Below are 16,070 nucleotides of genomic sequence, written 5' to 3'. Positions count from 1 at the left end.
GAGCATCTGCAATCGCTTGATTTATTCTCCCTGGAGAAGAGACGCCTGAGAGGGGACATGATAGCAATTTATAAATATCTCAATGGTGATCTCAGCAAAGAAAAAAAGCTATTCAGTCAAAAGGATTGCATGAGGACTCGAAGGCATACAATGCGATTAGAGGAGAAGCGTTTTAACCTCAGGCAATGCGGGGGGTTCTTTTCTGTTAGGGCTACAAGATTGTGGAATTCTCTACCACAAGAGGTGGTTTCTGCGGGAAGTATGGTGGCTTTCAAAAGACTTAGACGTACATCTCAAGGATCAGAACATTCAGGGGTATGAGAGAGGATTACGGCCACACACACCTACACAGGTTGAACTGCATGGACTATTGTCTTTCTTCAACCTCACCTATTATGTAACATAGAAAAGTTTCTAGGGTAGAGGTTTCCTTCGTATGCAGATTTACAGTAAGCAAGCCAGTGATCAATCCCTCTGCTAGTTATGGTCCTGGCTTCAGACTTGGAATAACAAGTGAAGGATTAACAGACTCGATTTTTGGTTTTCAGGTCAGGGACTCGCTATTGTGGTCAGGGTCCAAAGACAGATGGACCTAGACAAGGCAGCAAAGGAGTTTACCAGAATTAACTTTGGACAACCTAAACCAAGAGTTATGAAGGCTGCCATTGCTTACCCCGCCTTCGGAGAGGGTCATGCTGATCTAATGAGAAACATTTAACTACCACAAGGGCGCATATACCAGGAGTTCCAGCTATTATAACGTTTTGTCACAGACCATCATAAAAATTAGGATTCCCCACCACCCAGTCCAAGGGTCGTTTAAGATCAGGAAGCCTACATGTACCTTTTGGATCAGGCAATGAGTGTGTATGAAGACCACTACATGGACTATCACACATGAGCCTAGAGCAACCTAGCCCATGTCTGAATTTCTAATGTAATCAACAGGTTTATATGGGAAGACCACTGTAGCCCCAAACCCATACTAAAAATTTAACATCAGCCATTGGAATGGAGAAGGAAACAGGAGTGGCAGCTACAGGATGACCATTTAATAAAACTGGAGTCATTGCTAACCAGGCAATTCTGAATCTTTAGTTGTAAAAATAAATAATTCATTCTCTAACAACCTACATTCCCCTTCAGTTTTGATCACACTAACTCTTTACATTTTAAAATATCTAAGGGTAGTTATTCTTCATTGATCTGAGTTAAATGCAAGCACAATGACTTACCACTGAGGCACATCAGGGCACAGATGTGCAGAAGTAGTAAACTGAAACCCATAGCTGAAAAAAATAGAAAAAAAGTCACATTGGGTGAAGAAAAGCAAATGGGGGAAAAAAAATAATAATTAATTGCATGAAAAATAGTGAGGGTATTTAGCGGTCTGGGAACAGAGGTGGTGTGTACATACAAAACAAATACCTGCTCAGTTCCCACACTACTACATACCCTAACTCCCATTTTTTTTCCTACCAATTTAAAAATGGTTATAATATCTAATTGCAAATAGAACACAAACACCCTTTGTAAATGCCATAACTTTTACACAGACCAGTCAATGTACACCTATTGGGATTTTGTGTTACCAAATACAGGTAGCAGAAGACATTGGCCAAAAATTTTGAAAAAAAAAAAAAAAAAAAAAAACACACCACACACTAATAAAAAGCAGTGGTGATCAAATATCAAAGGCTCTTTTTTTAAAAACAAAAAGCAGGGGGGGGGGGGGGGGGTGCGGTTTTGTCCTGCCTGTAGTCACTCTATACTTTTATTGCTGGTTACCTGCAGTTGCTTGCAAGCGTTCTGTACATTTTTATTTTTACGCTCAGTAAAACATTGTGGCAGTTTTACACTGAGCATATATTTTGGCTTGTTTTACATACCGGCCTAAATTTTGAAATTAATGGATTTTGCTACTTCAGAGATGAGCGTTCTACAAGCAGAAAAACGCTCAGGTATGAACAGGTGCGTGAGCGTTTTTTTTTTCCAGCTCGTAAAACGCTGATCTCTAGTCTGAAAATGCCCAACAAGCAAAATCCCATTAATTTCAATGGCCCCTGTTGACATCTGCGCATTTAGGCACCTGAAGCACAAAAAAGTGCATAAGCTTTTTTTTTTTTTTTTTTTTGGCAGATTACAAGCAGTTTTTGTTAAGATATCAGTGCCTTCCTCCAAACACCTGCAAAAAAAAAAAAAAAAAAAAAAAAAAAAAAAAAAAGGATACAATGGAGCCGAATTATAAACAGATTTGTAACAACTGCAACATTACAATGTACCCATTTGCCAAATTCACTTTTCCCCTCTTACATTTCTCAAGAAGAAAAAATCCTAGCTGCCCACAAGGGAATAAAATGACCCTCATTTCCAGTGACAACTACAGAGCACACTTCAAACACACAAAGAAGGTGAATTTGTTCAGCTAAAAAACAATTAAACATAAAGCACAGAAATGGTTTGCAGACAGTGCATTACCTTAGCTAGAGTTTGCCAACATGCCACAGACTCTACAATTTCCTCCAGAGACCTGCAGAGATAGAAGACCTCCTAGCTGGAGGGAGGATCCTTGGAGAGCTAATAAGGGATCCCTAATTAATGTCAATAGTTGTATTAACTATCTCAGTCCCAGGGAAGGACAGTTGCATATCTGGCCAGTGTTTTAACCACTTAAGCCCCGGAAGATTTTTCCCCCTTCCTGACCGGGGGGTTTTTTGCGATTTTTTACTGCGTGACTTTAACCACTTGCCTACAGTGCACTTTCACCCCCTTCCTGCCCAGACCGATTTTCAGCTTTCAGCGCTCTCACACTTTGACTGAGAATTACTCAGTCATGCAACACTGTACCTATACAAAAATTGTGTCCTTTTTTTCACACAAATAGAGCTTTCTTTTGATGGTATTTGATCAATACTGGGTTTTTTATTTTTTGTGCTATAAATAAAAAAAGACTGAAAATATCGTGAAAAAACGCATTTTTCTTTGTTTCTGTCATAAAATTTTGCAAATTAGTCATTTTTCTTCACAAATTTTGGCCAAAATGTATACTGCTACTTATCTTTGGTAAAAAAAACCCAAATAAGTGTATATTATTTGGTCTTTGTGAAAGTTATAGAGTCCACAAGCTATGGTGCGAATCATTGAAAATTGATCACACTTGATCACACCTGATGTACTGAAGGCCTATCTCATTTCTTGAGACACTAAAAGGTCAGGAAAGTACAAATACCCCCCAAATGACCCCTTTTTGGAAAGTAGACATTCCAAGGTATTTAATAAGGGGCATGATGAGTTTTTTGAAGTTGTAATTTTTTCCCACAATGCTTTGCAAAATGAAGATTTATTTTTTTTTATTTATTTTTTTTTACAAATTGCCGTATTAACAGGTTATTTCTCTCACACAGCACATGTATACTTGCAACTATACCCCAAAACACATTCTACTACTCTTCCTGAGTATGGCGATACCACATGTGTGAGACTTTTTCACAGCCTGGCCACATACAGAGGCCTAACATCCAAGAAGCAGCGTCCGGCATTCTAGGAGCATAAATTACACATATAATTTCCTGACAACCTATCGCACTTTTGAAGGCCTTGGAGCACCAGGACAATGGAAACCCCCATAAAATGACCCCATTTTGGAAAGCAAACAGCCCAACGTATAATTTTTGAGGCATAATGAGTCTTTTGAATATGTCATTTTTTTCCACAAGTTTTTGGAAAATGTGGAAAGAAAATGAAAACACATTTTTCCTGACAGACTCCATGGCAGCATACGTTCGGGTAGGCCCCGCCTCCTCTCCTACCTCATAGGACCCCACTCCCATAAATCTTTGCTCCCTTTCAGCATCAGTGTTCTTTTTTCGTCCTCCTCATTCATACATGTGATGTTCCTACTAAATACGGTCCTATATACACGGAAGCAGGATTGGGTCTTGGAGCCTCCGTTAAGCCCTGGCTATTAGCAGGGTATGGAGGGGGCAATAGAAGAGACCCTTTGCAGGGAGCTCTGTGGTCTGGCCGAGAGAGCCCAGCTGCGGTGGGTGGCCCATCATTGCCCGAAGATTCAGCTGGTGGTGCGTCTCTGGACCCGTCTCTGCTCCGGGCAGGGTGGTAAGCCCTGTTATGGGACCATTTCCTATCTTTATTATATGTCTTTACTTCCTGTTGTGTATTATTGTAGCCTTCCTTCCCCTGACAGGCATTGTAGTTATTCATCTTATACTATAGGTTGTTTTTGGGGTCTTTCCCTTATTTAATTAGCCGCCGGGAGTATTCCGCTGTTACCTTACCTTCATCCGGTATCGGCAGCGGCCGCTATCCCGGCCGTTTCTTCCGGGTTGCGCCGTTGTCTGCACATGCGCAGTAGTCGCCGGCGTGGTTAGGATGGTGCGCGTGCGCGGGATGACGCGTGACGTCACTCGCGCATGCGCAGTACCGCTCACGGATCGCAGAGCGGTCTATTTAAACAGCAGACTTGTCAGAAACTGGTGGGACGGTCGGTTCGTGTTATAGCCTCCCCCAGTTTCTGGCTTTGTCGTTTGAGGTAAGATCCCATGCATAAATGATCTTTAATCCTGTTTTTATGCTAGATGTTATAGCCAATAGCCTGCCTTCTTTTTACATACCAGCTGATAGAGCTCTGTCTATTGAAGAGTATGGATGCTTCTCCGCCCCCTAGTGGCCAGCCCGCTCATACAAGGTATGTGCTGGGCAATTTTTGGGGGTAGGGAAACTGCAGGTTCTTTTAGCTGATGTCTTCCCTGTCCTACATGTCTGTCTCCAGCTCTTCTAGGTCTGACCAGCAGCCTCATGCACGCACTGAAGACAGACATTCTAAATCGCACCACCGGCGCTCCTCGTCTAGGTCCAGACGCAGCTCTCCCCACGATAAGGGACGTAGTGGTCAGTCATCTTCCAAGCATCATGGCCACTCAGAGCGTCCACATGGGAAGAAGTGCTGGGGGTGTAGTACCCTAATAACAGATGGTTCCTCCTTGTGTAAACCCTGCTATGCCCAAGCTACGGGTGAACGGGAAAAGTCGGACCAACATATCGAGGAAGTTGTGCGTAGAGTCCTGAAAGACTCTCTTGCTGAGCTACACAGACCAAGTACTGCTGCAGGGCCATCCCGCTCTCCTGAAAGAGATGTTTTATTTCAGGATCCGTCTGATTCTCCTCAACCCAACCATCCTTCCATTCTTCCTTCGGATTCTGAATCTGATTCGGATGACTCCGGTACTGGGTTTGAGTTCAACCTTGTCTCTCCTTTAGTCAAGGCAGTGAGAGAGGCCCTTGAATGGGAAGATCCGGCTGTTTCCTCCCCGAAGCAGAAAAAATTCTTTAAACAGTTGTGCAAAGAGCGTTTGAACTTTCCCTTTTTAGGGGAACTGGGAGATATAATTTCTGAAGAGTGGAGTAAGGTGGAGAAGAAAAATTCCTTGACCACAAAAATGGCAAAACTGTACCCATTCAAACAGGAGGAGGTTAAACACCTCGAGTCCCCTCCTTTGGTGGATGCAGCGGTGATGCGACTAGTTAAGCATGTCACTCTTCCTTTGGAGGATACGGTATCTTTTAGAGATCCTTTGGATAGAAGGATTGACGCCGATCTCAAACGGGCGTATCTTTCAGCTGGTATGGCCTGCAAACCAGCATTGGCTCTGGCTACAATTTCGAAGGCCATGGAAGTTTGGATCAACGCCCTGGATGACACTCTTAGAGGTATCTCGGAGGAAACTCTTCAACGTTCTCCGATACAGGAGTTGAAGATGGCTGCGGGCTTCTTGGGGGAGGCGTCTATAGACACCATTCGCCTCTTGGCCCGAGTTATGCTGTCTTCGGTTACGGCTAAACGAGCTCTTTGGCTTCGTTCTTGGGTAGCCGACGCTGCATCAAAACAGGCATGGTGCCGGATTCCCTTTGAGGGTTCTTCCCTCTTTGGGAATAAATTGGATGCAGCTATAACTCGGGCCACGGGTGGAAAATCTGGGTTCCTCCCTCAGGATAAACGCCCAGGCGCTCAGAAGCGCTCCTTCCCGAGAAGACAAACTACCAGTCGTGCCAGGGAAGCACGCAGCTACAGACCAGGAAAGTCCTACGGAAGAGGCTGGAAGTCAAGGCAGTCCACCTTTCAGAAAGGCTCTAAGGGCTCTTCGTCTGGTGACCGGGAGGCCACCAAATCCTTTTGAGGTTGGGCCCGTCCAGGCCGTCCCGGTAGGGGCCAGGTTGCTCCAATTTCGGGAGGTCTGGGCGGCCTCGATCCAGGATCCCTGGGTGTTAAACATCGTGTCCCAGGGACATTCGTGGGCGTTCGACAAGGTTCCCAAACCCAGGTTTGTCGCAACATCACTTCCCCCTTCGGCAGAGAAAAAGGAGATTCTTCTCGCCTATGTGGACACTCTACTGGCTCAGCGAGCTGTTGTGCCAGTTCCCGATGCAGAACGAGGTCTAGGAGTCTATTCACCTCTATTCCTCGTCCAGAAGAAAAACGGCACCTGGCGCCCGGTTATAGACCTTACATATCTCAACAGGTCTATACATCAAGAAAGATTCAAAATGGAGTCCCTAGTCACAATACAACACTCAATTCTCCCAGGAGATTGGTTGGCATCGATCGATCTAAAAGACGCATACTTCCACGTTCCTGTGGCAAGAGAGTACCATCAGTTCCTCCGGTTTGCTGTAGGTCCTGCCCACATGCAATTTACGTGTCTTCCCTTCGGGCTCTCAACTTCGCCTCGCACGTTCTCCAAGACCTTGCTGGCAGTTGTGGCCTTCATCAGGACCAAGGGAGTCAGATTGCATCATTATCTGGACGATCTCCTCCTTCTGTCTCAGGACAGGCGTCAGTTAATCCTGCATCTGGACCTAGTGATCTCTACACTTCAGGGATTCGGTTGGATTCTGAATCTAGAAAAGAGCCAACTGGTGCCTACGCAGTCGCTGGTGTTTCTCGGGGCACTGTTCAACACGGTGAAGTGCACCATTTCCCTGCCAGAAGAGAAAATTCCTGTAGTCCAGAGCAGGGTGTCCCACGCTCTTGCTGCCTCTCGTCTCACTGCTCGTCAGTGTCTAAAGGTAGTAGGGACGCTTGTAGCCACCTCGCCTATGGTGAAGTGGGCTATGTGGAAGCTGAGACCCTTCCAGAAGGGGTTTCTCCAACAGTGGACGACGGAGAATTTGTCACAGGTTATTCACCTGACTCCATTCATGAAGGGATGCCTTCCCTGGTGGTTACGCCGTACAAATCTGACCAACTGCCACTCAATCGCTCCGATTTCCTGGATAACGATAACCTCCGATGCCAGCAATACCGGTTGGGGAGCCCACTGTCTGACCGAAGTGGCACAAGGCAGATGGAACTTCCCAGGTCACGGAGTAGTGTCCAACGTTCTAGAACTTCGAGCCGCCCTCAAAGCACTCCAGGCTTTTCACCATCTAACACAGGGGGCTTCAGTGCTGTTAAGGATGGACAACACCACGGCAGTGGCTTATGTCAAGAGGCAAGGAGGAACACGCAGCATGTCTCTTCTCCAAGAGACAGAGCCGATCATGACATGGGCCCAGCATCATCTGGCCAATCTTTCAGCGGTCTTTGTTCCGGGAGTGTTGAATGTGGAAGCAGACTTCCTATCCCGTTTCCATCTAGACAACAACGAGTGGTCCCTCCATCAGGAGGTATTCGACTGGGTCCTGTCCCTGGGGATTTCGCCAGAGGTGGATCTGTTTGCGAGTCCACGCAACAAGAAACTTCGGAAGTACTACACGAGGTTCAGAGATCCTCGAGCCTTCGGAGTGGATGCCCTCACGGACAGATGGAACTTCCAGTCTGCTTATGCTTTTCCACCAGTACCAATAGTACTCCAATTCCTGCGGAGATTGAAGATGGAGGAAGTAGAGATTGTAGCAATAATCCCCTTCTGGCCCAACAGGCCATGGTTTCCCTTGCTGACCCTTCTCAGCTTCAGGGATCCAATCCCTCTACCTATCAGGCCGGACCTTCTATCTCAGGGTCCTACTCTGCACCCATGCCCTGCACGTCTGCACCTCAGGGCCTGGTTCTTGAGAGGGGGAGGTTGGAAGCTCTCGGATGTCCAGAAGAGGTGATTCCGACTCTCTTGAGTTCAAGAAGACCTAGCACCAACAGGGTATATGAGAGGATATGGGCCAGGTTCATGAGTCATCAGGCCCAGAGGTCAGGTCCAGTAGATACACCTACTATTCAGCAGATTCTAAGTTTTTTACAATCTGGTCTGGATCTGCCCCTCTCAGTTAGTTCTCTCCGGGTGCAAGTTTCCGCCATTTCAGCCTTCACCGGAATTCAGTGGGCAAGCCATCACCTGATTCAGCAATTCTTTAAGGGCGCAGTCAGGCTCAGGCCTCAGAGAAAGCCGAGATTTCCAAAATGGGACCTTCCATTAGTTTTGGACTTTTTTTCTTCAAAAGAAGTCGCTTTCATGTCAATCAAGGAGCTTACATTGAAGACAGCATTTTTGGTGGCCATTACCTCCGCTAAGAGGGTTTCTGAGATACACAATTTAGGTTACAAAGAGCCTTTTTTGACCTTCTTTCAAGACAGAGTAGTCCTAATCCCTATGCTGGGGTCAAATCCAAAAGTGACCTCTGTCTTCCATGAGAATGCTGAGATAGTTCTTCCCACCTTCAGAACTGATGAGGAATCTCCAGTCCATCCTTTAGATGTGGGTAATACTCTAAGTCAATATTTAGAAGCCACATCATCCTTCCGCCAATCGGATTTCCTTTTCGTTCTTCTCCATGGCAAAAAGAAGGGTATGCGTGCATCTTCCAGAGCAGTGGCTGCGTGGATTGTCCAGGCTATCCAATGGGCGTATAGAGCAAAGGGCTTGGCTCCTCCAGAGGCGGTTACAGCTCACTCTACAAGAAGCGTTGCTACGTCTTGGGCAGCGTCCAAACACGTCGCGCCCGACGTAATCTGCAAGGCAGCATCCTGGTCGTCTGTCAATACTTTCCTTTCCCATTATTGTATTGAACCTGCTGCCCTATCTTCCGTTAATTTTGGCGTTCAAGTCTTGTCTGTTGACAGTGCCAATTAAAGTTTTTTCTTTGTTCAGCATCTTCCCACCCGGGAGTGTATAGCGAGTTATTTCCCGAACGTATGCTGCCATGGAGTCTGTCAGGAAAATGGAAAATTGTTATCAAATACTTACCGTAATTTTCCTTTCCTGATGGACTCCATGGCAGCAGGAGTCCCCTCCCAATTCCTGAGTAGGCTAGTTACAGAACACTGATGCTGAAAGGGAGCAAAGATTTATGGGAGTGGGGTCCTATGAGGTAGGAGAGGAGGCGGGGCCTACCCGAACGTATGCTGCCATGGAGTCCATCAGGAAAGGAAAATTACGGTAAGTATTTGATAACAATTTTCCATTTTTTTACACAAAGCTGTCCATTTATGCAATATTTCTAACACATCGCATGTACATAGCAAAACTTGCACCCCAAAATACATTCTGCTATTCCTCCTGAGTATGGCGATACCACATGTGTAACACTTTTTCACAGTCTGGCCACATACATAGGCCTCACATCCAAGTAGCGCTTTACACAAAGTTGTCCATTTATCCACTTTAAGACTGGGCCTATTTTTGACACTTGGTGTTTACAAGCTAAAATCATTTTTTTTGCTAGAAAACTACTTTGAACCCCCAAACATTATATATTTTTTTTTAGCAGAGACCCTAGAGAATAAAATGGAGATCGTTGCAATATTTTTTATCACACCATATTTGCGCAGCAGTCTTCCAAATGCGATTTTTTTGAAAAAAATTCACTTTTTTGAACTAAAAAATAAGAAAACAGTAAATTTAGCCCAATTTTTTTCCATAATGTGAAAGATAATGTTACGCCGAGTAATTTGATACCCAACATGTCATGCTTCAAAATTGCGCATGCTCACAGAATGGCGCCAAACATTGGTACTTAAAAATCCCCATAGGCAACATTTTAAAAATTTCTGCAGGTTACTAGCTTAGAGTTACAGAGGAGGTCTAGGGCTCAAATTATTGCACTCGCTCCAACGATCGCGGCGATACCTCACATGTATGGTTTCAACACCGTTTACATATGTGGGCGGGACTTGCGTATGCGTTTGCTTCTGCGCACGAGCTAACGGGGACAGGGCGCTTTAATTTTTTTTTTTTTTTTTTCCTATTTATTTTATTTATTATTTTTTTATTTTTACACAGTTTAAAAAAAAAAAAATGTTTTGATCATTTTTATTCCTATTACAAGGAATATAAACATCCCTTGTAATAGAAATAGGCATGACAGGTCCTCTTTATTGTGAGATCTGGGGTCAAAAAGACCTCACACCTCACAACTACACTAAAAAAGAAAAAAAAAAAAAAAATTGTTGAAAGAGGAAAAAAAAAAAAGCAAAAAAAAAAAGCGGCCCTTTAAACCGGTTGCTAGGCAACGTCTTTTGACGTAGCTCCGGTCTTCCAAGACCATAGAGTTGAATGAGGGCCATCTTGCCCTCACTCGACTTCCTGCCTCTGAGGTTCCGGGATCGGATAGTTTTCCCCGCTGCCGGCTGGTCCGGTAAGCTGGGAAAACGTCTGGGACGTGGCAGGAGGGGGCACCTCTTCCCCTGCACCGTAAGGGTAATTCCGCGGCGAATCCGCCACTGGGACCACCCTTATCTGAAAGCCGACCGCCCGCCGTTTCAAAAAATACCGGGGTTATGGGGGCTATCTGCTGCCATAACCCCAGTATTTAGCTTTTAATGGCCGACGCATATAGTCGTTAGGCGGTCAGTAAGTGATTGCATGTATATGGCAAACAGGTGACGATGACTGACGGGGTGACAGGTGACGATGACTGATGGGGTGACAGGTGACAATGACTGATGGGGTGACAGGTGACGATGACTGACGGGGTGACAGGTGACGATGACTGACGGGGTGACAGGTGACGATGACTGAAGGGGTGACAGGTGATGATGACTGATGGGGTGACAGGTGACGATGATTGATGAGGTGACAGGTGATGATGATTGATGAGGTGACAGGTGACGATGATTGATGGGGTGACATGTGACGATGATTGATGGGGTGACAGATGACAATCACTGACAGGGTGACATGTGACGATGATTGATGGGGTGACAAGTGACGATCACTGATGGGGTGTCAAGTGACGATGACTGATGGGGTGACAGTGATTGATGGGGTGACAGGTGACGGGCGATGGTCACTGATGGGTGACAGGTGACGGGCGATGGTGCACGGAGGTACTGATGGCAGTCTCTGGTGACCGGTGAACTTTAGGCTACGTTCACATGTGAGCGTAGCGATCGCAGGCAAATTCACTGCAATTCCCGTGATCCAGAAATCATTGCAAATTGCGGGGCGCCTGTGCGTTGCCCGTGATTTGCAATAGCACCCCAAACGCTGTGCGATGTTGCTGCGATTTCCGCCTGCCGAATCGCGGTAACATCGCGCAAACAACGCATGACGCTCCAAAGAAACTCTTGTACCTTTTTTGGGGCGTCATGCGATGTTTGCGCGATGTTACCGCGATTCGGCAGGCGGAAATGGCGGCAACATCGCACAGCGTTTGGGGTGCTATTGCAAATCAGGGGCAGCGCACAGGCGTCCCGCGATTTGCAATGATTTCCGGATCGCGGGCAGAATCGCAGTGATTCTGCCTGCGATCGCTACGCTCACATGTGAACGTTATGGGTGTCAATTTCTGGGCACTGATGAGGTGACTGTTGGGTGACAGGGGACATTGGGGGGGGCTGAGGACTGTGTGGGGACCTTTATTAGTGTGATTTTTACTTTTTACATGTGTACAGAGCAGTAACTCACTATTTCTAGCTCTTCTCCCCTCATACTGGAAGCTGTATGAGGAGAGAAGAGCTAGTAACACTGAGTTACTGCTCTTTGTTTACATTTTCTGATCGGCTGTGAATGGATTCACAGCCGATCACATAGTAAACAGTCACTGTCAGTGACTGTTTACTACCGCCGGTGACAGCTGTGTTCCTACGGAACACAGTGCCACCGACATGACCGCGCTGCGCGCTCCCGATCGCGCATGCGCGGTCATCTTGTGGGCGCCTTCATTGTGATCGGCTGTGTCATTGGAACACAGCCGATCACGTGGGAAACAGCCACGCCCATTGGCTGTTTCCCCCCTGCCGGTGACGGGGGGTGTCCCGGGGACACCCCGACACCGGCAGTGCACGGCGGCGCGCACGCGATCGCGCGCCTGCCCTGCTTAAAGTGCCGCCGTCATATGACGGCGGCCCAGGATAATGGTCGCACCGCTCCGCCGTCATATGACGGCGGGCGGGCGGCAAGCGGTTAACGGACAATTGCGCGGTCGTGCGACGCTGTACCTAAACGAATTTGACGTCCTTTTTTTCCCACAAACAGAGATTTCTTTTGGTGGTATTTGATCACCTGTGCGATTTTTTGATCATGCGCTATAAACAAAAAAAAAGAGCGTCAATTTTGCAAAAATAATATTTTTAACATTTTTTTTACATGAAATTCCCGAAAAAAAAAATGTAAAAATCAAAATTTTTTAACATTTTCGGCCAATTTGTTTTATGCTACATATATTTGGTAAAAAAAAATCGCAAAAAGCGTATTTTGATTGGTTTGCGCAAAAGTTATCGCGTTTACTAACAAAGGGAAAGATTTTTTCTGTTTTTTTTTTTAACGCGCAATGGTGGCGATCTGCGATTTTTTTGCAGTACTGCGACATTGCGGCGGACAGATCGGACCCTTGACTGACATTTTTGACACTTTTGGGGTTACCAGTGACATTACTGCAGTAATCAGTGCTATACATATGCACTGTTACTGCAAAAATGACACTGGCAGGGAAGGGGTTAACTGTATTGGAGAGGGAGGGGTTTAGTGTGTCCTAGGGGCGTGTTTCTAACTGTGATTGGACATGGCTACTAGTGTAAAAACAGAGATCAACAGTCCTACATAGTAGAACCGTCTGATCTTCATTTTTACACCAGGGAGAATGACAGGCGGCTTGTTTACATTAGCCGCCTGACTTTCTCCCTTCACTGGAGCGATCGTGAGTGACCGGCGGACGATCGGGTCCGCCGGTCACACGCACTGACTTGTCAGTGAACGCTCGCCCGCCCGCAATTGGCTCACAAGTCAGTGACAGGTGATTGACGTACCCCTACGTCACTCTGCCTGGCTGGGGCTGACCGCCGCAGTATATAGTCGTGCGGCGGTCGGCAACCGGTTAACCACTTCTGGACCGGAAAGGATTTGCCCCCCTTAATGACCAGGCCATTTTTTGCGATTCGGCACTGCATCACCTTAACGGACAATTGCGCGGTCGTGCGACGCTGTACCCAAATAAAATTGATGTCCTTTTTTTCCCCCCACAAATAGAGCTTTCTTTAGGGGGTATTTGATCACCTGTGCAATTTTTATTTTTTTGCGCTATAAAAAAAGAGACAATTCTGAAAAAAAAAAAAAAAACAATATTTTTCACATTCTGCTATGTAACATTCCCCCCAATAAATAAATAAATAAATAAATAAAAATCATTAACATTTTAGGCCAATTTGTTTTCTGCTACATCTTTTTGGTAAAAAAAAAAAAATATTTTGAATGGTTTGCGCAAAAGTTATCGCATCTACTAACTACGGGAAAGATTTATGTAATTTTTATTTATTTTTTTTTTTTACTATCAGTGGCGGCGATCTGCAACTTTTAGCGGGACTGCGACATTGCGGCGGACAGATCGGACCCCTAACTGACATTTTTGACACTTTTGGGGGGACCAGTGACATTACTACAGTAATCAGTGCTAAAAATATGCACTGTCACTGTACTAATGACACTGGCAGGGAAGGGGTTAACCCTGTGGGTGATCAAGGGGTTAAATGTGAGCCTAGGGGAGTGATTCTAACTGTGGGGGGATGGGCTTGTGAAATGACCATAGAGACATGTGATCCTCTATAGAAGGATCACAGGCTCTCTGTGATCATTCCAGGGAGAAGAACGGTCAGCTGTGTTTACAATAGCTGACCGTTCTTCTCTCTCAGTGGGGAGCGATCGCGGGTGTCAGGCAGCAATTGGAGCCGCCTGCCCGCTGCATTGGAGTCCCTGCTGCCAAGTGGGGGCAGGAGCGTGCGCTCGCCCCCCTAGCTGCAGGAGCTTGACCGATGTAGCGCTACGTCGGTTCGCGCAGGAGGGCCAGCCTGCCGGTTGGTGGTCCGGAAGCGGTTAAAGTATACCAAAAGGCAATTTTATTTATTTTATTTTCAAATTTGGATAGAGTGGAGATGGATTAGAACATCTGTCAGTTTTTATTGCTGCCTATGACCCCGTTAGGGACATTCATCCTCTCTATTTGTCCTGGTTGAAAGTGAAAGTGAACTAAATCTCACATTCTGGATTGTCCCCAAAAAAGTAATAGAGGGAAATCTTCCAATGGGGGCACTAGTTCTGGTGACCTGTGAGGATGGGGAGGGGGGGAGGGGGAGGCATTAATTTATTTGCAGGGATTTTCCCTCACTTCCTGCTTTGGTTACTGGATAGGAAATCTCCCCAATGGGACACAGATGGAAAAAAACACTGACAGGGGCTATAACCCTCTCTTACTCTATAAAAATACTTACTAATACTAATAATACTACTGATACTACTAATTCATATATTACTATAAATGAAAAGAAAACGTTTTTTCAATAGTTCTACTTTAAGTTATTCCATCTGTTTCCAGTTGGGCAGGCCACTGGGCTGCAGCCAATAAGGATATAGTTCTCATTATCGACGCAACAGCCAATTAGACAGCTCCTCTGATTGGCCTGGGTTTTAATAACAAAGCAACACACAGCTTGGAGTTCCAGCGATGTATCGATATGTCTAGGTCAGGCTCCTTGCTGCAGTGTCTTCTGTGTCTCCAATGACCTCTCTGATCCCTGTGAACTCCTGTGTCTCCAGTGACCTAAATAACCTCGTTGCACCCATGTGCCTACAGTGACCTCTGTGACCCCTGCCCTGTGCCTCCAGTGACCTCTGTGACCCCTGTGCCTCCAGTGACCTCTGTGACCACTGTGAATTCCTGTGTCTACAGTGACACCAATGATCTATTTGCACTCCTGTGCCTCCAGTGACCTCTGTGACCCCTGTGCCTCCAGTGACCTCTGTGACCACTGTGCATTCCTGTGTCTACAGTGACACCAATGATCTATTTGCACTCCTGTGCCTCCAATGACCTCTGTGGCCCCTGTGCTCTCCTGTGTCTCAGGTGACCACAACAACCTCTTTGCACTCCTGTGCCTCTATTGACCTCTGTGGCCCCATGTGCCTCTAGTGACCCATGTGACCCTTGTGCACTCCTGTGTCTCCAATGACCTCTGTGACCCCTGTGCACTCGTGTCTCCATTGACCTCAACAACTTCTTTGCACTCCTGAGCCTCTATTGACCTCTGTGACCCTTGTGGCTTCAATGACCTCTGTGACCTCTGTGCACTCCTGTGTCTCCAGTGAGCCCAATGCTTTCTTTGCACTCCTGTGCCTCCAATGACCTCTGTGGCCCCTGTGCTCTCTTGTGTCTCCAGTGACCTCAAAAACCTCTTTACACTCCTGTGCCACTATTGACCTCTGTGGCCCTAAGCCTTTAGTGACCTCAGAGATTCCTGTGCACTCCTGTGTCTCCAGTGACCCTAATTATCTCTTTTCATCCCTGTGCCTATATTGACCTCCGTGACCCAATGTGCCTCTAGTGACCTTTGTGATTCCTGTGCACTCCTGTGTCTCCAGTAACTTCTGTGATCCCTGTGCACTCCTGTGTCTCCAATGGCCTCTGGTATTCCTGTGCACACATGTGTCTCCAGTGACCTCAACAACTTCTTTGCACTGCTGTGCCTCTATTGACCTCTGTGACCCTGTGCTTTCAGTGACCACACCTGTGTCTCCAGTGAGCCCAATGATCTCTTTGCACTCCTTTGTCTCCAATGACCTCTGTGACCCCTGTGCACTCCTGTGTCTCCAGTGACCTCAAAAACCTCTTTACATTCCTGTGCCACTATTGTC

At 46.3% G+C, this 16,070-nt stretch overlaps 1 protein-coding gene across 1 annotated transcript in view; it reads right to left on the bottom strand.

Annotated features, from left to right (window-relative positions):
* The window catches only part of LOC309569035 (IgGFc-binding protein-like), a gene marked incomplete at both ends in the record, with an annotated part of 98,475 nt that overhangs the window by 961 nt on the left and 81,444 nt on the right, over positions 1-16,070 (bottom strand). The window contains one exon of the mRNA XM_082274796.1: positions 1,236-1,289. Coding sequence (XP_082130922.1) covers positions 1,236-1,289 — 54 coding nt within the window. The remainder of the gene's footprint in view (positions 1-1,235; positions 1,290-16,070) is intronic.

The sequence above is a fragment of the Pelophylax lessonae genome, assembly GCF_965119305.1.
Source record: "Pelophylax lessonae genome assembly, chromosome: 12".
NCBI lineage: Eukaryota > Metazoa > Chordata > Amphibia > Anura > Ranidae > Pelophylax > Pelophylax lessonae.
The sequence above is the reverse complement of the archived record's forward strand: the minus strand, read 5'-3'. Positions and strand labels throughout refer to the sequence as shown.